General features: G+C 35.1%; 1 protein-coding gene and 1 long non-coding RNA gene across 2 annotated transcripts; one reads left to right on the plus strand and one right to left on the minus strand.

Annotated features, from left to right (window-relative positions):
- Window positions 1–736: 736 nt before the first annotated feature.
- LOC133182906 (uncharacterized) lies at window positions 737–16,621 on the minus strand. Its single transcript, XR_009720563.1, has 2 exons — window positions 16,536–16,621; window positions 737–3,556 (listed from the first exon to the last, which is right to left on the minus strand). It is a non-coding gene; the product is annotated as an uncharacterized LOC133182906 (long non-coding RNA).
- A 9-nt stretch (window positions 16,622–16,630) lies between these two features.
- On the plus strand, window positions 16,631–21,647 carry LOC133182905 (actophorin-like). The gene is made up of 4 exons (XM_061317757.1): window positions 16,631–16,839; window positions 20,372–20,507; window positions 20,673–20,802; window positions 20,916–21,647. Exons 1-4 carry the CDS (start codon window positions 16,813–16,815, stop codon window positions 21,079–21,081), a joined length of 459 nt encoding a protein of 152 aa, XP_061173741.1. The 5' UTR covers window positions 16,631–16,812; the 3' UTR covers window positions 21,082–21,647.
- Window positions 21,648–25,006: the final 3,359 nt, after the last annotated feature.

The following is a 25,006-nucleotide window of genomic DNA, read 5'->3' on the forward strand; positions in this document are numbered from 1 at the left end:
AGTCCTGGCCATATCTTGTAATGAACCATTTGAAGCTCATTCTCGAACAGGTTTTTATGAGCTGAGGATATGTTCGAACCAGAGGTCGGTTTGGCAAGTTCAAAGTCATTTGCAGAAAAAAGGTTTAATCCGAGTTTGTATAAGAACAAATTGCCACTCTCCGAACATTTGTATTTATCAAAAACATGATTGATACCGAAACTGGAAAGAAGACGCCTGCAACTCGCAAGACGCTACATCTTTCCTTGAGCATCCCTAGCGCTCGGCACTTTGAAGTGAAAGTTGCGGGTCCTTCGGATGAGACTTTAAGAACCCAGGCTCCTTGTTACAGTAGACGTTGGCACGATAAAGAAGCCTCACTGCTCAATAGCCCTGAGTGCCGAATAAAGGTCTAATTCTGAAGCCCTTCACCGGTATATGATGACGTCTTTATATGAGTGAAAAATTCTCGAACGGTACTTCAACATACAATCAATCAAAGAAAAATGCATTAATTAATGATGTTTGCTTTTAAAAAAATGTTAATTTAAAAATAGTTTTCTAAGTCATTTTGTCAGAGCCAATACCAAATTTTCAGATCAGGAAATCACGATTTTTCTCTGGCTTTGTTTTTGTTTACAGGAATGAGGCATACTCTTAATGACATTCTGCACAATACCAGTCAAATTTTTCTATGTCTGCCCACTGATCATCTGTTAGATCATCACTTATACCATCTATCACACGAAATCACAAGTGCTTAATCCAATTTTTATCTTCAACATACACTTTGTTATATGTTATGATTCTGTAGTTTCTTTGCATTCAGAATTTTATTTTTCTCGAAGCTGCTGTAGATTCTTGGCAATCCCCCCTCTTTACTGTCTGACTGGTACTTTGTGTCTCTTAATATAAGGCCATATCCTTGCTTGGCTTCTCGGAAATTCCTGAGCATATTTTCTGTTAGCCAGTGTCTTTCTGATTAGCTTCACACGAGACAACTTTCTTCCAATGTCTTTCAAATTTTTCTCTTCCAAATTTCTGGGGAATTTCTTTTCTGTACTCATTATTTCCAATGCTTAGAAATCTTGTGATAATGGCCTTATACAATTGAACTTTGCTTGTCTTAAGCGAGTCCCCTTCATCTGTAAATAATCTGCAATTATCAAAATCACTGAAAAGATTGTCCCACCGTTCTTTTAGTTCTGTGTCCTGTTGAAGATTCTTTTTCTTATAATGTCAGACATGATGCACCATGTAATATGACATTTAATATGATACTTCACTTTCTTTTTACAAATGCATTGTGTTTCCTCTCAGTTGCTAGTATTTTTGGATATTTGGAGGACATCAAGCGATGGTCCAACATTTTCACTTTAAAGTATAAATTTGATGACTTGACTTTGTTTTTGTACAAGGACTTTCTCTAGACAAATTCATAAAATGAAACTTGGACTTGGAAACACATGCACCACCGATGTTCCTTATTTTACCATGGCTGGTATCGGATATTGTCATTGTTTTTTCCAGCTTGAGAAATTGCTAAAATGAGATGTTTGTTCTTGCATAACTGAAGACGATATCCGATCAAATATTGTTCTGCTTGATTTAAATTCCTCTGTTGTCGCTTTTCTCACAATATAAGCCTGAACAAGTTTTTTTTTCTTATGCTTTGCAGAGGTTGAGAATTTGTACATTTCCGAATAATAACTTTTGCAGGTTTTACTGCCTATCTTTAGATTGTCACCTCCAGATGTGTGCACCTTTTTAATAATATCCATCATTTCAGTTTTCGTGATCGGGAGGTCTTGAGTTCGAATCTCGGCCGCGACTGTCCAAAGTCGATAAAAAATGGGTAGCAACTGTTCCTTCGCCATGCGCTCGGCACTTTGAAGTGAAAGTTACGGGTCGTTCGGATGAGACCTTAAAAACCGAGGCTCCGTGTTCGACAGGCGATGACACGATAAAGATCCCTCACTGCTCAATGGCCCTGAGTGCCGAGTAAAGGACAAAATTTGAAGCCCTTCACCAGTATATGGTGACGTCTCTATATGAGTGAAAAATTCTCGAATGGGACGTAAAACAATACCGGTATACAATCAATCAATTATTTCAGTTTTTAAATTATTTTCAAAAGTTGGAAGAGGGACTTCATAGGATTCAACATACAGAGTTTGTCAATTTCTTCCTGAGTAAAATGTTATATTTCATTTTCATCATTCACATCATAGGTAATTAATTCAAGGCAATGCTGATCCTGATTACAATGTTCAAGCTGCAGCATTTTAAATCCTCTTTAAAATCAACACACGCACGGTGTCACAAAATTCATAAAGGAGGCAATCGTGTTTAAGCACTGAATTTGGATTGAACTTATAAGTCAAATACCCCTAACTGATCTGGACTGAATATGTTGTCCCCATCCACTTCTATCTTATCTAGAATGAGGCCTTGAGCTTTGTGGATTGTTATGCTGATTGCAAGGCTTAAAGTAAAGGTACACAGTTCCTTCATTAGTAGAAACTCCTGTGCTTTTCCCTTCAAGTTCATTTACTAGTTGGTCACTTAAATTCTTCTGAAGTAATACTGGACAGTCTATTTTCAAGTACAAATACCTCTGGGACAGACAAAGTATTCGGATATTTTTTTTTTCACCACTGTCTTCTGCCTCATAGTTTGTAGTCTCACCTTGCACATCAATCAATTTAGAGGCATTATAAACATCATAATCAAATTTATTATCACAGAGGCGAACAGGCGGTGGTCTGGTGCGTAATGATCTTCTCATTCTCCTTAGAAGTGATAAGGAATCATTGCTTATAGTTAGAGCGTTTGCCCAGAATCGCGGAGCAAGGTGTTGATCCCTACCTCGCAGGTTCGAATCCATCTATGGGACATGGAGACCAGCCCTTCGGATGAGACGGTATAAACCGCCGAGGTCCGTGTCGCAGTAGGTACTGCCACGAAAAAGACTCCTCACTGTTCAATGGCCCTGAGTATCGAGAATACGTTAAAATGTGCAGCTCTCCATCGGCATGTGATGGCGTCTCCATATGAGTGAAAAATTCTCGAGAGAGACGTTAAACAACAAACTTATAGTTCTTTTAGAAACTTCAATTATGCAGGTAATAAAGTCCACATTTTTTTCTTTTCACCTCATGCGTTTAAAAGTCTTTCTGAATTTTTCAGACTTGAAGCAATAATCACCCTTGTCACCTTTTAGATCAGGCACAGGTGGTAATTGAAAGAAAAAACCTTTCACTATCAACTGCAGTGCATCAAAATATGTGTTCTTTTCCTTATTTTTTTCTACAAATATATTCTAATGTGTCAAAAAGTTTGAGACGGACATATTTAATCCATATTTAATATGTTAGTGTTCAATTTTTTCCCTGTTCACAGTATATTTCGTCAAAAAGATTTTTTACACACAGGGTTTCTTACGAAAATCTGCCGTCTCCAGTGCCACTCTATCTGTGAGAAGATAATCCGCCTATGTTAAAGGCTGCAATTCCAGTAGTTGCCGTCAAGGTCACTTGTTTTCCCCATTTTTCTAAAGTTTCCTCGAGTTTCTTAACTGAAAAAAAAATTCTCTTGTCACTCTGATCAAGTATGTATAGCCTAATTATAACCTTCCTATGCTTTTACCAAACCCGAAGTCTGTGTTTCAGAAAGCATGCACTTTTACCGTTGTTTATTTATGTTTTTTTTTTCTTTACTAGAGAGCTCCAGTCGCCCGCGTGGTGCAGTGGTTAGAGCGTCTGCTCTAGAGTCGCGGAGAAAGGAGCTGATCCGCGGGATGTTTGTTTATTGTTTAACGTCCTTCTCGAGAAGAGACCGTTCACGGTAGCTCAGTCGGTAGAGCGCTCGCTCCGTGATCGGGAGGTCGTGAGTTCGAATCTCGGCCGCGACAGACCTAAGTCGATAAAAAATAGGTAGCAACTGTTCCTTCGCCATGCGCTCGGCACTTTGAAGTGAAAGTTGCGGGTCCTTCGGATGAGACCTTAAAAACCGAGGCCCCGTGTCACGGCAGGCGTTGGCACGATAAAGATCCCTCACTGCTCAATGGCCCTGAGTGCCGAGTAAAGGTCAAAATTTGAAGCCCTTCACCGGTATATGGTGACGTCTCTATATGAGTGAAAAATTCTCGAATGGGACGTAAAACAATATACAATCAATCAATCAATCCTTCTCGAGAATTTTTCACTCATATGGAGACGTCACCACTTGCCGGTGACAGCTACAAATTTTGACCTATACTCGGCACCCTTGGCCATTGAGCAGTGAGTGATTTTTTTTCGTGCCAGCACCTTCTGCGACACGGGACCTCGGTTTATACGGTCTCATCCGAAGGACCGGTCTCCACGTCCCACAGTGGGATTCGAACCCGCGGCGTAAGGATCGACTCCTTACTCCGCTACTGTAGAGCAAACGTTCTTACCACTGCGCCACGCGGGCGACCTGCAGGATGTGGAGACCGGTCCTTCGGATGAGACCGTATAAACCGAGGTCCCGCGTCACACTAAGTGTTGGCACGAACTTCTCAATGGCCCAGAGTGCCGAGTATATGTATTAATTTGCAGAAGTGGTGGCGTCTCCATGTGAGTGAAACATTATCGAAAGGGACGTTAAACAACAAACTGGAGAGCTTTAGTGTATTACTAGCCAATGAGATCGCGTTGCCAAACCGGAAGTGCCGAGCAGTTTAAAGCTAGTCTAGAGACAATTTTTCAAAACATTACTTCTCCTACAGTTTTGGTCTGATTTCAATATAAATTGGCACACAAGTAGACTACACCAAAATACAGAAATCTCTATCGGTTTTTGATTTCATTGAACGACGTTGCCATGGTTAGAAATTTCTGTGAAATACTTTCAAAACACTACTCCCTACAGTTTTGATCCGATTTCAATATGACTTGGCACACAAGTACACTGCACTAAGATACAAAATTCTTTTTATCGATTTTTATTTCGATTAACCGTATTACCATAGTTACTGTGAAACTTTCAAAACTCTGTACCTCCTACAAGGATTATAACATTTGTGCGGATGTGGATATCATCTTGATTTTGTTTAGCATCAATGTGATAAAGGGGAACAATAAGCTGATTATGATCTAGTCTGTTTACACTGAGGTTCTATACCTCGGGAAATAGACATGATAGGTTTCTTCAAAACATTATAAGCTACAAAAGTGTGTAAATTGCTTGAATAGTAACCGTCTTGGGTTGTTTTTATTGTTTCCTTTTGTAATGACTCAATCACATTGCCGATAATTACACATTCTTCTGACAGGGAACTTTCTTATACATTATTCAGTAAACTTTTGTTACTAGACATTGTTCAAAAATTTATTCAGGATACTGGTCGTTTCAATTAACACTTACATGAACTTGTATTTACTACCTTTTGAAACTATTTGAATATGGTTATTGACGTCATTATAATCATCATTATATCAATTGATATTCTTTAGCAATAATAACTATTGTCTTTGTTCTTCTACGTTCATGTAAAATATTGTAAAATTGTAAAACTGTTGTATGGCTATTGAGATTTTATGTATGGGAGAGGACTATCTAAGTTTTAAGAACTTGTGTCCAATCCCTTTGACATATTGTCAATAAAATATGTTCAAAACAAACAAACTAGACATGGTCACAAAAGTGCTTTCATTAGTGTAACGTTTCGGGTCTGAAACAAGTTCAAGCACAATTCGTACTTCATATTCTTAAGAATTTCTTCATGTCTAAACTTGAAAAGAAAAGAGTGCTTGATAAATAATTCCCATTTTAATCGGGACATTAAGCTCATCAGGAGATCATTTTGATTAAGCTCAGAGAGAGAGGATACAACATCGAATTTGGGATATGGGAATGGTTGTTGGAAACACAAGACCCCCCCCCCCTGCATATTCAACCCCGGGACTTGTTGGACGTTTCATCAATAAGTATACTTTACACACCTATATAACATTTATACTATAAGAAAAGTAGTGTAAAACCCTCAAGAAAATACCCCACTCTACATTATAAAAGAGAAAAGAAAGGTATGCCACTACTTTTTGTGTACATTGTACTCCCGCTGGTCTTACTGGATTAAAAACATGTATATATTTCATTTCAACCCAAATGACGGGTCATATTGTCTCTACATATATGCTTGTCTTCGATTATGCAGTCAAATGTGATTTGGATCGCAAAAGAATCCCAAATTAATTCTTAAACATGATTACAGTCAGTGTTTTGTAAAGTCCTTAGGCAAAAGCCATGGAAGTACACCAAAATGTATTATTACGATAACATCCGAGAGCTTTTTGACCTGACGTAATGATCTCTCTCTCTCTCTCTCTCTCTCTCTCGTGTTACGTTAATATTCTTTAAGCACTTATGGATTGAATTTGGTACGGTGTATCCCAGAGTCTTTATCGTCTTAGGCTTATAATTAGTGACTACAGCTATATAGTATTTTACCCTCTGAGCAACACTATTCTCGTTAATTTTCCATCCACGATTCTGTTAACTAAACGTCGCTGTTCGTTACTCTTCGTGAAAAATACTGATTTATAATAAAATTAAAAAAAAAAAGCTTTCACAGTGAAGATTCATATAAATGTACAATATGTCATATACAATTTTAATGTGATTTGAAATGCAACATATATTTACTATAAAAAAAATGTATTTAATATAAAGTATCAGGCAGTAGAAATGAAAGTATGTATTGAATGTTAACTAATATATTGTAGAGTCTGTATAATTATGTGAAAGCACAAATAAAATCTATGAATTAAAAAAAAAAAACGATAGTGACTCCTTTGGTTCGTTTGAAGATATTTATATTTATCTTTGTGCTGAAAGATTTCCTTCACAAGGCAATCCATATTCAAAGTTATCTTAGCATTCCCATTTACTTGGCAATCCAGAGCTTATGTCACAAACTATCTGTTCTCCACTGCCATTGCCATTTGGGCTCTCTTCATCATCATTCATTCCAAGTTCCTTACGGGGGTCTGAGGCCAAAAATGCATTCTCAGTGAATGGACTGAAGGCTCAGATAGAAATATCCCGACCTTCGAAAAGCACCTCTGAGATTGGTAGGTGACATCAGCTGAGATTGGTAGGTGACAGCAGCTACTATATACAGGGTTATTTTTGCCCTTTCACACTTGCAAACACGTTTGCCCCATTTTAAATTCGCCCAGTCACAATTCTGTTTAAGAAACTAGACTGTGTTTTTGAATTCACCCCGTTTTAAATTAGTCCACCTGTGAGTAGAGCAAAAGGGGCAAAAATAAAACGGGGGCGAAAATTCCCCGTATACAGTATGTGCAAGCTTTACAAGCCAGCTTACAAACATTTTACCGATTGACATTTTCAGCTTATTAGTGGGGTATTTTTTGTATGGAACGATTATTTTGGGTTCCCCCGATTTTTTGTATGGTATGCAAGATAAATAAGAGTAATTAAGATAATTTGTGGGATAAAGTTCAACAAGCTCTGGGGTTGAATATTTGGGTGGGGTTGGTCCTGTCCACAAGAACTTGTGGTAGGAAGGGGATATTTCTGTAAACTTTTCCCTTTAAGTCTTACAAGAAAATCTCGTGCTTCCCATATCATTCTTCCTGCATTCCTTGCCTCTTCATTCACTTTTTCGGAAAATCACTTTTTTTCGTCCGTCTGGGTATACATTATGGAGTAATCAAACTTCGTATTCATATGGTAGTGTCTTGGACCACGGATGAAACGGGTAAAAATTGGCTGAGAGTAAATCCAGTGATGTATACAAAATTGTTTTACTTTTAAAAAACAATTTATTTTATCCTATTTCGGATATGTATGTTGAGTTGGCAGTGATAGCAAGTATTCCTATGTCTCCACTATGTGACGAAGATTTCCTGCAAATAATTAGAAACATATTGCTTGTGCTATACATCCAACCCCTAATTGATTGTTCAGAATTCGGCATCAACTGCTTGTTGATCCTGAAGATTTATGGTTAGGAAGGGAAGTGTTTCATCTCTTGTCGCGGCATTCTGAAACACCCAGATCTTTATGAGATAAGAAAAAGATGTTACCCAAAGATGTACATCAACCAAGATACAGGCTGGTGCTTTTCATACTTTAACTTTGCTCATACCCGTGCTATTCAGTTTTATCCCTCCTTTTTACCGGCTACCATAGGCCTGAAAAAGATTTTCTTTGTCCAGTTTTAAACAACATTACTAGTATATTTCCAACATTCAGTGACCCACGGAATTAGAATAGAGGGATATGCGGAGTATTTAGGAAGATCTATCTGATGCATTTGCTGTGATTGAACAGAACGTCACACCACAGACCTCAAAGTGAGCCAAGTGCCATAACTACAGTGGATACAGCCATTTCAATTGTATCCATACAATTGTCAAAATTGACAAAATTGACAATTCGAAAGCAATTGGCGTTGTTCGTTGTGGGTTTCTTGTGCTTCAAAATGATGTCTAAATACACACTTTTCTGCCAGCAGTAGTCTCGAAAGAAGCGCTGCCTTTCCTAATGATTTTCATTCTTGGGGACAAGATTTTCTCTCATAGAGGCCCTTTTGTAACCTATACACTAGGACGGAGATAAAAAGATGACTTGTGCACCAGCAAAGACAGTGCAGGACATTAAACAGTAGTGGAAAGCTTTCAATGTTTCAGCAGACCGGGTTTTCTTGGTATGAACAGTACTGGTATTTCTTGTATAAGTAGACGATTTTCGCATTTGTAAGTTATTTTCCTTTTTCGGCGAAATATATATTTTTCTCACTATATCTTAAAACTTCAGGAGTATTGTACAACAGTATATTCGAGAAGTGGTGTAAATCAGATGTGGATACTTAAAAACTCAAAAGAACTTTTGGAAAATTTGAAATCACAAAATTTTACTCAAATCAATAGCACCAAAACGTACGACTTTTAAACACTCTATACAACCATTCCCCACGATAAACTGAAGTGCAAACTTATTGGCATCATAGACAGCTGCTTTTTCAATAAAAATGGAACTGGTAAATATTCTTACCTTGTTATTGGTCATTTACAAAATTATTTTGTTAAAAAAACACTCTGATTGTACACACAAGTACTCTGAAGTTGATATTAAAAAGATGCTTGACTTTCTGATTGACAATATCTTTGTAGTTTTTGGAGATCAAGTCTTCCAACAATCTCTTGGAATTCCGATGGGTGCCAATTGTGCCCCCTTATTAGCAGACCTATTTTTGTAATGATATGAAGCAGAATTTATTCAAAAACTTTTACATGAGAAGAAAACACTTGCTGTGGCCTTCAACTCGACATTTCGATATATCGACGACGCATTATCAATTAACAGTAGTTTCTTTCATTCATACGTCGACTCGATATATCCCAGTGAGCTTGAATGAAAAGATGCCACAGATTCTGACACATCTGTTTCGTATTTAGATATTTTACTAGAAAAAGACGTTAAAGGTAACCTAACAACAAAGCTTTATGATAAACGTGATGACTTCGGCTTTTCAATCGTCAACTTCCCTTACTTATGAAGCAATATACCCTTAACGCCTGCATATGGGATTTAAATCTCTTAGTTGATTCGATACTCAAGAGCATGTTCTATGTATAAATAATTTCTAAAACGAGGCAAGCTATTGACAAACAATTTGATGAAACATGGATAACAGTCTCGTTTGAAGTTATCTTTTCGCAAGTTTTACGGTCGATACAATGACTTGTCAGCACATACAACCTATCTTTAAGTCAAATGGCGACTGACGTTTTTAGATTATTTGGAAGGCCATTATTTATACACTGAACTGTCTACGGATTTTTCCGGTTTTTTCCGATCATGACAAGGAGCACACGGCGGGTGTGACCGGTCGGCAGGGATGCTCACTCCTCCATGGCACCTGATCCCACCTCTAAACGTCAATAGGTCAAGGTCAAAAGTCATACAGTGGTTTCTAGGTGATAGCTCTTGGACTAGTTCTCTTTGACGTTTTGCTATGAAAATTTATACTTTTAGTCAAAGTGACTCTAATAAGACTTTTGATTTTAAATCAGGACCCAGGATCAGAAACTTGTATGCAGGTATTGCCTACATAGTTTTCAGATGATAACTTTAGTTCTCTGTTAGCTTTTGCAATTAATCATAAGGTCATGAATTTCTTTAAGTTTAAGAGGACCTCTATTGACTTTAAGGCCAAAAGCTAAAATGTCCAGGTCGACTTTTTAAAATCATGTCTTCCACCCTCTTCTTTTTTTTTTTAATAAAGCGGGAAACTAATTTTCCTAGTTAGCTCATTTTATTCTCAGTTTCTCACACAGCACATATATATTATTGCTACCCTTCCTAAAATTAAGCAGAATAAGTTGCCCCATATGAAATAGAAATATTTTTCATATATTTTCCACATGCTATGTACAAAGAATAAAGATGCAATTAGCAGATGACCATTTCATTCCGGGGGGGGGGTGTGGAGATTTTGGTAATAAATAATCATCTTGATAATAAATGAACTGTACATGAATGGCATGTTTATAAATAATCTGACACGAAAATTTTTGCCACCCCCCCCCTCCCGAATCAAATGGTCGTCCCCTCACTTCTATGCAGTTATACTAATTATCTAATTCTTCTTCGTTTCCATGTTTTAAACGATTATTGTCTTTTTGAATTCTTCGTCGTCTCTTTAAAACACTTTGCATTATGATAACACACTAGGATGCTGTCATCTGTTCTACTGTGTAAACCTTTTTTGGAAAATTACTGTGGGAAACTTTGTTTACAAATCTGGAAGAATTGAACAGATTACTGTCTACAATAAACATTTCATGATATTAGTAGGATTGTGTGACCCAGTACAGAACTAAATTGTTGAACTCCTGTCCCCTGAGTCAATGGTTTAGGGCTTAGTGTGGGGTTGAGTTGATCATTATTATTGAAAACATTTTTCCAAATCCGATTCCAATATTCCTGGACATGTGTCAGACAAATTGTCTCGTGATTATTAGAGCCCAAATCAATGTTACCTCTAAGTAACGAGTCAGTCTACTGAATGTTTGTTATTCCGATTTTACTTGTTCTGAGGATATTTTGAAATTCACAATTTTGAAAGGCACATCAAAATTATACCCCACGCAACTAGTTGCAGGGGGTATAAGGTATAATGTTTTTGACCCGTCCGTCAGTCAGTCAGTCAGTCCGTCAGTCCTGTTTTTTTGTCAGCGCAACTCCTGCTAAACCGCTGCACAGAATTTCATCAAACTTTGCAGATATTTAGGACACAATGTGTAGATGTGCATATTACCAGGAAATTCCGATTCCTTTATTTTTTTCTGGGAATTTCGGCACTTTTCAACTTAGATTTTTGGCCATATCTTGAATATAGAGATGAACAGTTTGTCAGCGCAACTCCTGCTAAACCGCTGCACAGAATTTCGTCAAACTTTGCAGATATTTAGGACACAGTGTGTAGATGTGCATATTACCAGGAAATGTGGCCCTAAGAGTTTTGCCTATTATTGAAGAAACTTTCCAGCTAGGTAATAAGGAAATACACTGGAATCAGCCTTTGTAATGCCATTTGATGTGAAATATTTTAAGACCTTAAAAGACCCTTATTGATTTTTAGATCAAAATATTAATGATTCAACACACACAAAATCTTGAATCTTGGATAGTTCTCATCCCCCCCCCCCCCTTCAAATTGATGCTTTGCCTTAAATAATTTCATAAGTGCAGTATATAAACAAATTCATATGACTAAATCATAATTTTGTTTCCATCAGTTATTTAAATGTGTAAGTCGTCATGTGTTGGACATGGACTTACACTCATTAACAAATCGAAATCACTGAGGAATTTAAATAACAGTTTGTCAGCATAACTCCTGCACTGAATATCCTGAATCTTTGTAGGTATTTCAGACATAATGTATAGATTTGTATATTACCAAGAAATTTTGATTCCATTATTTATCTAGAAACTTCAGCCCAATTAAATTTGTAACATACAAAGATTTGAATGTCCCTATAAGCAAGAAGTTTTGATGTGATGATTTTTTGCAAGTAATGCCCCTTTTTGAATTATACTGTGTATTTAAAATACACTGTGCTATTAATACGTGTTGCATTGTCGAGTTCTGGGGGAACGTGGGATATGTGAGTTTGCTCACTTTTTCTTTCATTATGCTCTTTGTTTAATACCTAGGAGCCGAGAAGAAGATTCTCAAAGAAATAGTGCACTTTCACTATATAATCTATCTAGCACTAGCACCAGAACCCCTACCCTGGGGCCGTGAATTTCATAATTTTGGTAGAGGGCTCATTGCTTATTACAATCATGCGAACAGTTTTACTGCTCGATGTCCAGGAATAGAAAAGATTTTTAAATATTGCATTAGTTTTAATAGATTTAGCACCATCCCTAAGGCTCCAATGGGGAAGGGGGGTGAAATCCATAATTTTTGTTTGCCTTCACCCATAGATGCTGTATGCCAAAATTTGTTGAAATTGATTCAGCGGTTTAATAGAAGAAGCTGAAAATGTCCAAATGTTTACGAACGACGAAGAACAAAAACAGATAGCAATAGGTCATCTGAGTGACTCAGGTGACCAGAAAAAAAAAGTGATATCAGCAATTCAAGTGATTTCCAGGAGAATCGTTTAGGAAATATCATCCTCTGAAATCTTGCAGAAATGCTTGGTTATTTTGTGAGGGAAACTTGTTTAAGTATAGCAATATATCAGTCACAAACTCTTGATTAAAACTATACTTTTATTGAAGGTGTCATCCGACCATAACAATGTTTTCTATTGATCTTGGTTTTGTGTATGTCGGAAAAGATCAATAAAACTTAGATAATGGGACTTGTGTTTTGCTTTTTTTTCAAGATATTCTTTATGGGAACGTGAAACTTTTATATCCTATCAGTACTCACAGTTCTTTGATTTCATACATCGAGTTATGTACCTTTTTAAGAAATTATTTTCAAAACAAAACAAATTTTATCCAAGTTTTTATATATTTTTATAATTAACAACTAAACAATATTTACTGACCTTTGTTAGTAATTATAAAAAAATAGTATTTTTGTTGTTTGAAGACATTTAAAAACATATAAAGTATATTCTTTTCCACATCTGAATATTTATTCTTAAAGCTAAATTTTATGAGGATTGTTTGCTGCAAGAGCTAGAGTCTAAGCCAATTTGGCACTCCTTAGAGTGTCTAAGTTTTGGGCCCTGTCGCTGATCACGACATAGGGGTAAATGTCTAATATAATAATTAAAACCAGATTCATCACATTAAACTCACAAGAACCGTGATTGTTAGAGAGGCTAACCAGGAGAGATAACTTAATTTTGCAACTTAAGTTGTTTTCATTGCATCTTTGACAATATCATATCGATACGCTGAACTTCCTTCAATTTCTAAGTCTCGATTCAAAGGGAGTGGGGGTGGTGGGTAAAAATAATTTCCGTTCGCCATTTCTACAGTGAAAATGTTAAATACAGATAAAACAAAGTTATCCCTTCTCGTTTTGACACAATAAGTAGAATTTTAAAAAAAAAATCTTTATACCAATTCAAAAAAAAATAAAAAAAAATGTTTATCACTCAAATATGAAAGATCGATCCGGAGACAGGCGGCAATTCGCAGTCTTTATGGAAGGTTAGCATACCGTACGGAACAAAAACATGCAAAGTCGTTAAGTTGAATTATCTCGCCTAGTCAATCTCTATTTATAACTATCTCGGATTATTTCTCCTTTATAGTGTCAAAAGTGTTTCTACTGTAGTGCGGGGAGGTATGATAATTTGTCGGCACGGACAGGTACTGTTATAGGACCGACGACATCCAAAAATAAGAATTCAATGCTTAAGCATTGTCTCAACCTATGTTTCAGAGTCCGCAAATAGCTCTCTCCTACATTTTGGCCGTGGTTTGCGACGATGATGCCTAAGTAGTGTATAAAGTCGGTAATGAGGACGCACCATAAATGGATGACAAAAGAATTCGTATTTATTCAAATGTTCTAAAAGGTTTAAGAGTATACATACATGTATATATCCCTGACTGTTCTGGATAATTACCATAATAAGGAAGTTTTGAACTTTACTTTCTTATTCCCTGTATAATGTAAGAGTTCCCATAACTGAAGGACCTTTGTGCGATTTTATGATACCTGGTAATGCTGTATACCTTTTCTGAATCAAATTCTGAGGAAATACAGGCTAAAACTAGGTATTTTTTTTATTTATTAGTTTTTCTTTAAAAAATACTAGGATTTTCATCACTTGATGTCTTAAAAACTCTTTGGAATGTATGCTGATTTTTTTGTGTAACAACATCTGATATGTTTTTAAATAAAACATTTCTCGGAAAATCACCAGTGAAAAAAGCACATTGTAAGGTACATGTATTGCGTATGACCTTAAAGCGAAAACAAGAGGCCGATGGGCCACAACATTCACCTGAGTCGCTATGGCCCTGCTATTTTACTCAATATTATGGACCAAACCTTAGACCTACTTAAAAGTGTGGCCTTAAGCTTGTTATTCTTGGAAAAGTTTTCTTCATACGTACTTCCTTGTTAAACTCTGATCCACTATTGTAGCCTTAATCTATTCTCAGGGGGCCCTGATCCAAACAAACTTGATTGTAAACTACTTGAGGATGCTTCCATACAAGGGTTGATCCAAAAGTAATATTACAAGTGCTAGGAAATGTGTATTAATAAGAAGTCATCATCAATACTTAATATACTTATACATACATGTATATATATATATAATATACATATATCGATCTTAACTTATGGTTCTGAAATTTGGATTGCCGACTACAAATGTGATTTATTATCCTCAGATCATTTCCCAAAAATACAACTCCAGATATTTAAAGACATTCTGGGTGTTCATAGAAAATCATCTAATATTGCTGTTCTATACGAGTTGGGACATTTCCCACTATTTTATTCATGTTATGAAAATATTTTTTAAATTTTATTCAAGATTTAAAAATTTAGAGTCAGAGAATGAGCATCATGACCAATTAGTGGTGTCTGCATTTAAGGAAGATAAAACACTGGGGTCGAGAATATCTTGGCAAAGAAAACTTTTTACTCTACAACGGAAATTGTCTTTATCCTCATTGGACATATCACATAAAATTTTAAGACATAAATTAGAGGAGCACTATAGGAACAAAATCTGTGAACAGTTGAAGAACATTTCTAAATCAGATTCTGGAAAATTAACTTTTTATAGTAATATAATAATTTTAAATGAATATAAATTACAGAACTACCTTCAATTACATGTACCATTGAAGAAATCTGAAAGAACCTAACAAAACTAAGAATCAGTACTCATATACTGCATATTGAAATGGGGAGATACTCAAGACCACCTATTCCTACAGAAAAACGTGTATGTCATGCTTGTAAACTTTTTATTGAAAATGAAAAACATTTGATACTTTATTGTCCTAGTTATGATCAGTATAGATTGCAATATTGTGATATATTTAATGCTCAATGTTACATGAAGGAAAACCCTTTTATTGACATTATCAACCCTCTCAGTATTAAAATTGCTAGAAGAGTATGTAACTTTCTGAAAAAGTGCTTTGATATTAGAAAAGAAAAAACTTCAACATAACTGATATGCTTACTGGAATAATTTTTATTGATTTCATGTATGTTATTGTTTGTTGTATTCATGACTATATGCCAATGTATGATGGTGTTGTCAATAAAAATAAATTGAAATTGAATATACTAATACCTCTTTCCAATTTTCACTGTGGCCTGAAAATTTCATTCAGATACGAATAAAACTTGTAAAGGTATAAAGATAAACACAATATGAGTAATAATTGCTCTTAAATTTATTAGAGGAAGATTTTCCTCTAATTCCTTTGTAAAACTTTGAACTCCTGTTGTGGCCCCACCCTACTTTGGGGTGAACAAACTTGAATCTACGATACCAGAGGATGCTTCCATATTTTAAATGACTACTCATAGCTTCGCTGTTCTAGAGAATATTTTCCTATACAATTGTATATTTCTATGGTAAACTTTGATCACCTAAAGTGGCCCCACCCTACTTCATGGGGCTATGATTTGAACAAACTTGAATCTATACTACCTGAGGACGCTCCCATTTATATGACTTACCATGGCTTTGTGTTCTTGAAAAGATTTTTTTAACCATTTATTCCGCTTAACAGAAATTCCTTGATAAATAAAAAATAAATTTAAAAAATCAATTTTAAAAAATACAATTAAAAAGGGTTATCAGCCGTTATCAATTGTTTTTCCTACTCTACATTATACATCTATATTGGCAAAGTTATTGGGGGCGTCGGTAACCCTCCCCCTTTCCTACAGGAGAGAAAGATTTCCGTCTTTGCGTATTTAGAGGTAGTGGATGAAGTTCTGACTTAAAGGCTTTTCAAACTTATTGAGCATTAAAAATATCCCTAAAACTTTGGCAAAACCTTGTTAGTTTATTGAATTATGAACGATAGCTAGTTACCTTAACATATACTTGTTTGTGTTGGTTAGCTGCAACTTCTCATTGGATCCGCCACTTTTTCGACGTCTTTGTGTAGCATCATCACAGCGGTATCGAGGAAGACAAGCCTATATTGAACAGTGCAGGCACGCTCAAACTTTCTGAGAATATTACTCATATCTATGTATATATATAAGTGCTAAGATGGCAATCTGCTACTAATTTTTTACGCTAAAGATTGCTTAGCGTAACAAAGAGTCTATGTGAAGATCAGTGTTACCTTTTTCAGAGACATAATATGGCAAGACGATTTGGTACAGGACCGGTATGTATTAACTTTTTAATACATATAAAAACTCATAATAATACTTTATCTGCAAGTTTTGGAACATATTTTTGTTTTATTTAACAACTTGTAAAAATACTTACAATTCGCTTAAGACTGTTACTTATCTTACTCGAAATTTACCATACAATTAAACTTTTTTTTAATGAAATTAAACTTCTATTTTAAAATTTAATTGATCTTTTCCCTAAAAAATCGGAGCAGATGAGTTTTATGACAATAAAATTTTTATTCTTTGTCTTGCGTTTGAGACGAAAACTTTGACATGATTTTCTCCCCTTCAAATTCAGTATCTCCTAATATTGTTTTAATATTTAACAGTGAATTATTCATAACTACTTTATTTGTACCTCCCAATATGTCGATGATTATTGCATCTACTTAACACATTTTCAATACGGAGCATTCGTTTTCCACTCGGAATGCAAGACTTGCACTGAATGTACATATCACACAGATATTTGGGGAATTCGCTGTGGGATTGGCCGTCTTCCAATATTGTTTCTCTGCCGTCAATATTGCGAAGAGCTCCAAATGACAAAGTACATTATATGCCGATGCTTTGGATAATTGTTAATTTTACTCGAGTGTTTCTTTAACAAAAATTTGTTTTCATTAAGATAACGAATCTTGTTCCATACTCGCATGCAACGGGTCAAATACAACAAACTTCTCGCTCCAAAGTAAATAATGTAAACCCAATAAAATCTTCGCTACAACCCCCTTCTTTGTAAACGATAGAGATGTATTTTCAGGCGAATCCATTGTTATAAGTTGACTGGCATATTTATTAAACGAAAATGCAAGCATGTGTAACCTTCTTAACTAAGCGCATAAAAGTATAGGTAGCTAATGTATATAATATAGAAACCATGATTATGCTACCGTGTCTTGAAAACTTGTGTAACTTCTATCACTTAATAATCGATGTCTTTGTAAGTCCTGCTTTAACGTGCGAATACATTTACATGTACCTTTTACACCCCTACTAATGTGTTCGGAACCTTTAATTTTCGGTGTCCTGCAGATTATAATACCCGAGGAGTTCGCAGTAGCTCTGGCTACAAATTAATGAGACTATACAGCGAGACTGTTTAATGAATAAAGCAAAATATTCACGAAAGTGTAGCTAGGAAGTGACTATCACGTGGAGACATTATTAGTAAAAGAGGCATAGCAAAGTAATGTTACGTCTCTGTTTTCACCACTGTATGATATCAGTGGAAATGTACTTTTTAAATATGTCTAAAACTCATTCAAACTTCTTTAATAAGTATTCTTTATGGCATTTCTTTTTTTTTTTGCAGTTATGTATTAAAATTTCTTTTTGGACAAACATGCTTTCATGGGAACTGCATTTCCTGGCGTCAGACTAAATTTACATGCTAAGCAATGACTTAAAACCGACAAATCAGATGAATGAGTTGAATTGCACTATGGGTTACTACATGTATGAATACTAAAGGAATCTTACGCTTGGAAAAGACCAAATATACTCGCAATCGGAAAAACAACATTGTTTTTTTTATGCATTTCATAGATGAAAAACAGTATGTCCATTACTATCTATATTTACATGCTCACATTTAAAAACTATTATTAAATAAATGAAGAATTCTGAGTTTTTCAAACCAATCTGTAAGGCGAACTGCGTCCGTCTATTAGTCAATACAAATTTTAGGTGGATTCCCTGGCCAAAGACAAAAGACACGAGTCCACGCATACTGTAATGTAAAGAAAAAAAACTTTGTTGGTCTTCAAATGCCGATGAGATGCTGCTCGTTTTCCTTATACTCAAAGTGTTTTTTTATTTATTTATTAATTTTTTGCAAAATATTCTGAATGTGGCACAGACTACCTTTTATTATGTACAATGTGTAACTTAATTTCTAGTCAACAATTAGTCACAATAAATTACAAACGCACCAATACCAAGTTATGAGATAAAAAAAACTTTCTGTCTTATCTTTCTTATCGAAAGCGTGACCGGGACATCTTTCTTAGTCAATATACCCTTATCACCTGCATGTGGAGTTTAGGTCCACCAGTTGATTCGATACGCATACATGCTCTATGTATGAATAATTTCTAAAACGAGGTCTATTGACAAACAAGTTGATGAAACAAGGATATCAACAATCTTATTTGAAGTCAACATTTCGCAAGTTCTACGGTCGACATTTTGCAAGTTCTATGGTCGATACAATGACCTTGACAGCAAATACAATCTATTATTAAGTCGAATGCTGATTGACGTGTTTCATACTCATTGTTAGGTCATTATTTACACAATGGATTGTCTACGGATTTTTTTCCGTTTGCCTGATCATGACAAGGAGCACACGGCGGGTATGACCGGTCGACAGGGGATGCTTACTCCTCCATGGCACCTGATCCTACCTCTGATGCTTTTAGAGGTCCATCTTTGCTCTACTCCCGATTTGTATCGTTTTGATGGACTTTTTGTCCCCCGCATTCGCTAAAGCGAGGGGACATTAAATCTCATTTGTCCGTCAGTCTGTCACAAAAATGTTAACCTTAGTCATAACTATTGAATGAGAATTAATAGGGCTTTAATATCTCACATGTACATTACCTGTGACAAGACCTTTCTAAATATACTATGACTTTTGGCCCCTTGACCATGAAGTTTGACCTACTTTTCCAAAAATTGGTCATAACTCTTCAATGAGAAGAGATGGGGCTTCTATATTATACATGTATATTACCTGTGATAAGACCTTTCTAAATATACTATGACTTTGTGACCTTGACCTTGAAGTTTGATTTACTTTTCATAAAGTTAATCTTTGCTTATAACTTTTGATTTAAAAGAGATAGGGCTTTCATGTTTGACATGTACATTACCTGTGACAAGACCTTTCCAAATATGCTATGATTTTGATCCCATGACCTGACCTTGAAGTTCGACCTACTTTTCAAAAATTTTCACATTACTTTAAATTGGTTATAAAATTTGAACAAGAAAGGGCTTTCATATAACACAAGTACATTACCTGTGACAAGACCTTGCTAAATATACTATGACTTTTGACCCCCATGACCTTAACCTTGAAGTTTGAACTACATTTCTAAAATTTATCTTTGCTTATAACTTTTGATTAAGGGATTGGTCTTTCATGTTTGAGTACATTATCTGTGGCAAGACCTTTCCAAATATGCTACGATTTTTGACCCCCTTGACCTTGAAATTTGACGAAGACAGTTACAATATGCCATAAATAATGGCATCCCATCCACAAAGTCACCGAAAGCGGGGGACCACAATTCTTTGAATTTGCTTGTTAGCTTGATTACTGTTCGTAACAACATAAGTAGGAGAGTTTTACTGGGCTATGTATACCTTGTTGGAGTACCTGTTGTAAAAACTTGTTTATTAAAAATGACCCTTCCATTGTAAACTATTTTGACAGGAAATCAAACTATGATTTATTTCTTAATGTTGAAAAAAAATTCTTTACAATTAATCTCATGGTTTTTTTTTTATCAGACTTCCGGTGTAGAGGTAGATGACAATTGTATTCAGTCGTACATTAAGTTACAACTTCAGCATTCCTCTCAGTTCATCATATACCGTCTATCAGACGACAAAAAACGCATCATAGTTGACAAAATTGGACCAGTAGGTTAGTATTATTAGACAAAAAACTACTTAAAAGCCTAAATGTAAAACTTTCTGAAATTGTCTTGTGAACTTGCAAAAGGATGCAATTGAAGGAACCAATTTCATAATACTGTTAAATCACCTTTAATTATATAGAGAATAATTATTTACCCTTTACTTTTTGAAGGATGTACGTATGACAATTTCGTTACGGAACTTCAACACGCAGGATTAAAGGGAGAAGGACGATATGGAGTTTTTGATTTTAATTACTCTGTCAAAGAACGAATGGTGAACAAAATAGTTTTCTTTTTATGGTAAGTACATCAAATTCTAAAAAAAAAAAAACAAAAAAAAAACGGATGAAAAATGTGAGCTTAGTTCAGTTTATATAAATTATCGATATTCTTTATAAATCTTATGTATACAGGATTCCGGATACTATTCAAGTGAAACAGCGGATGTTGTACAGTAGTAGTGTGCGCGCATTAAAGAACAGACTTCCTGGAATTCATATAGAAATGCAGTGTAATGATGATTCCGACCTGGCACAATCAAATCTTCTTCAACGTTGTCTAGAGAGAGGATATGACTAATATTTGAGAAGTCATCTTTAGGAAAAGAATCTCAACACCAATACATTCGATATTCAAGAGACAACAAATGGCTAGATTTCATTTTTAAAATTTGTCTAAAGCTTTCCATGACTTCATTGCTGCAATTCATGTACACTCCTCTATATATGATGTATTTTTGACTTAACAAAACAACATATGGTGCACGTGTTACTCGGAAGGAAGTGGCCATTATTGCAAAGTTATTCATGGCATCTCTCTCTCAGCTCATCCTCGTGTGATGCAAGAGTTCAGTGACAACTGATTGTTAGTCAGACTGACAATCTGATAGCAAGGTTTACAGACTAAGAACAGGGTGATAAGAAATTCGTTATCTGATTCAGTGCCAGATATGATTATATATGAGCGTAACACTTGCCACAGAAGAATGAAGATGATGGAGACTGGAATCTTCATTCAAGACCAAGTGCCAAAAAAAATTCTACGCGTCATGTTGTATGACTGACTGTACAAGAGTGTTTTTCACTATATGTATAGACAAATGTTACATAATCATAAGAAAAGATAAACTACTATACATTTTTCAATGTTTTGTACATATTTTTTATACGGAACACCGACAAATGTGGTTAATGTTATTTTAACATTAATCTCAAATAATATTAAATTTAACGTAAAACTAAGGCTTTAGATGAACTTTACTTGTTAAATTAACGATAGAGGTATTATATTTGTATCTTAATTCATTCCATCAAAATCCAATTGTGTCAAGGTGGGGAAAGTTACCTCTCTCTATCCTTGTGTGTGTGCATACAGGATAAAGCTTTACGCCTTGAATTCACATTTTCACAAGACATTTATAATTCCTTAGGATATGATTCCTAACACTAAGTAATTGTGAGAATCTAAGACATTACCGCACGATTAATTTAAGTTAGTGTCTTTTAAGTGGGGATTATTTTAAAGTGATATTTGTAATCAAAGTATGCATATAATGAATTGAGGTGAGATAGTGATGCCAATCTCTAGATTTACTGACAAGAAAGAAGAATGGAGACGGATTAAGTTTTCAAAAAAGCTTAAATTAAGTATATACAATTGCTAGCATGTTTGTTAGCTTCGTCTGAAAAGTAAGAGTATATTAAAACATTACTTCAAAACGTTTGATTAAGATATCAATAAAAAAATTATGAAAGTCATTCAATTGTAATATTGAATGTTATTTCAACTTCTTAAGTGTCTTTGGAAAAAGACGTGAAAGTTGGAGATTTTCATCATTTAAGTATTACTGCATTAAAATGAATATGTATTCGCACATCAGAATTGAATAAAAAAAATTGCGATAACGGAAGTGTTGAAATTTAGAGATTTTAATAGCGTGTAGAAATTATAACTTAATGAGGCATAGCTTCATTAAAAAAAGATCTTTTCACAATTATTGATGACATCTAGAATTTGTGATCAGCTTAAAACGTAAAACAGATCCATTCAAGTGACTGTGGTCATTTAAAAAGTATACAGCAAGTGATTCCCTAGTTTAAAGAAATATAGAAGTCAACTGGAAATTAATCTATTCACTTTTTTTTTTCTTTTTTTTTTCTTTAAAACATTTATTCAAATCGGGAGGGACTCTTTGCACTAAATAATTTATAAGAGATCTTAAAATACTAAAGCATGTATTTATTATGAACTAAGTCTACGAAAACAAAATGATCACAATTGCTTAGTTTGGTCTGTATTTTCCAATGGTTCAAGTCCATTGATTCTTGAAATGGTTATGAGAAAACTTTGTGATTAACTTAATTGTTTATTTGGATGGTGTTGTTTATTTCCTCAGCTAAAATTAGATCGCCGCGAAGGAGAAGTAAATACTCCAGAAAATTTCAAAGTACACCAAGTAATCAGGGATAAGTTTTCTGGGCATTAGTCCAGCTGGACTAGTGATATTTTATTTTTATTAGTACGCAGGCTTTTTTAATAGTCCATTAAAAAATGCATCAATATTTTGTATCGATTATATGTAGCTTAAAAATTATTATTACACTGCACTTTTTATACTTTTCATTGAAATGAACAAAGCATTTACGAGAAGCGTTTTTTTTTAAATAACAAATTTATTGAAATTTTGTGACCAGCAAAATAGATCTAGAGCCACTTGGCCAATTTCAACTAAACTTGGCACAACTTTGGTTGATGGGATTCAAGTTTTTTTTTTTTTCTGATGATGGGCCATTTCTCTACCAAGGGGAGATAATTTAGAAAAAGTAAAAATTGGGTGGAGTCATTTAAAGTCTTCTCGAGAACCTTGGGCCGAATAAGATGAACTTAAATGAAAGATACTTTATAAGTCCAAATAAAACTGCATTAGTCTGAGACTTAACGGACTAGCGTTAATGTCGAATCTTGAGCAATCCAATATTTCTTTATTATTTATTAAAACATCAGTACAATTTCATTTGGTTTTTAGAAACTTTATTTCAGTATGTTTATAAAGATGGAAATAAATATCTTAGCGAACGAACGGTTAAAAATCAACAATTTATAATTTCTTTGTAAACTCGCTAATTTATCCAATATGCTGTCTTGCCTACTGAATTCAAATTTCCCGATGTCTCGGTGTCAACACTTCACATTCTATAGCGGTTTTCTTTCCCGGAAGCCGATTGCGCACATTTTGTGCACTGATCTAAGTTGGCAGTTACCTATGGAAAGTTGTTAGTAAAATTTCAACAGCGGTGGTTTCCCTGATCCTCAAATGATTTAGAGAGCTATGTCAGCAACGGTGGTTTCTTTGATCACCAATTGTACCTGGTCTACTTCCGGTTGCTACACCTTTAAGATACAATCTTGCAGTAGTTCTGTGTTGTCAATTGAACCCTTACAAAAAATACTATGTTTAACTATCGTTTACAATAGTATCAAAGTTTTACTACATATAATTTCAAATTGTTATATTTTATTTTCTCCAAATCTTGCATGCTTTTTAGCTCACCTGAGCCGAAGGCTCAAGTGAGCTTTTCTGATCAAAATTTGTCCGTTGTCTGTCGTCGTTGTAAACTTTTCACAATTTCATCTTCTTCTCCAGAACCACTGGGCCAATTTCAACCAAACTTGCCACAAAGCATCCATGGGTAAAAGGGATTCAAGTTTGTTCAAATGAAGGGCCACATCCTCTTTCAAGGGGAGATAATAGAGAATTTGTGAAAAATTAATAGCATCTTTTAAAAATCTTCTTCTCAAGAACCAAAGGGCCAGGAAAGATGAAACTCATGTGGAAGCATCCTCAGGCAGTGTAGATTCAAGTTTGTTCTAATCATGACCCCCGGGGGTAGGGAGGGGCCACTATGGAGGATCAAAGTTTTACATAGAAATATATAGGAAAAATCTTTAAAAATCTTCTTCTCAAGAGCAGCAAATCCACGATGAGTCCTATTTATTTGGAAGCATCCTCTGGTAGTGTAGATTCAAGTTTGTTCAAATCATGACCCCCGGGGGTAGGGCGGGGCCACAGTGGAGGATCAAAGTTTTACATAGAAATATATAGGAAAAACCTTTAAAAATCTTCTTCTCAACAACAGCAAAGCCATGATGAGTCATATTTATATGGAAGCATCCTCAGGTAGTGTAGATTTAAGTTTGTTCAAATCATGACCCCCGGGGGTAGGGCGGGGCGACATTGGAGGATCAAAGTTTTACATAGCAATATATACATGTAGGAAAAACCTTTAAAAATCTTCTTCTCAAGAACAGCAAAGCCATGGTGAGTCATATTTATATGAAAGCATCCTTAGGTAGTGTAGATTCAAATTTCTTCAAATCATGACCCCCGGGGGTAGGGCGGGGTCACAATGGAGGATCAAAGTTTTACATAGTATTATATAGGAAAATTGTTTAAAAATCTTCTTCTCAAGAACAGCAAAGCCATGATGAGTGATATTTATATGGA

The sequence above is a fragment of the Saccostrea echinata genome, unplaced genomic scaffold, assembly GCF_033153115.1.
Source record: "Saccostrea echinata isolate AGI-Se365-2 ecotype Australia unplaced genomic scaffold, CSIRO_AGI_Sech_v1 ptg000009l, whole genome shotgun sequence".
Taxonomy (NCBI): domain Eukaryota; kingdom Metazoa; phylum Mollusca; class Bivalvia; order Ostreida; family Ostreidae; genus Saccostrea; species Saccostrea echinata.

Excerpts from the sequence above, each read along its gene's own strand:
- LOC133182905 (XM_061317757.1), top strand. The coding sequence starts at position 16,813 with ATGGCAAGACGATTTGGTACAGGACCG. Across the intron at positions 20,508-20,672 it reads TGACAAAATTGGACCAGTAG|GATGTACGTATGACAATTTC; the intron begins GTTAGTATTATT and ends TACTTTTTGAAG. Across the intron at positions 20,803-20,915 it reads AAAATAGTTTTCTTTTTATG|GATTCCGGATACTATTCAAG; the intron begins GTAAGTACATCA and ends TTATGTATACAG.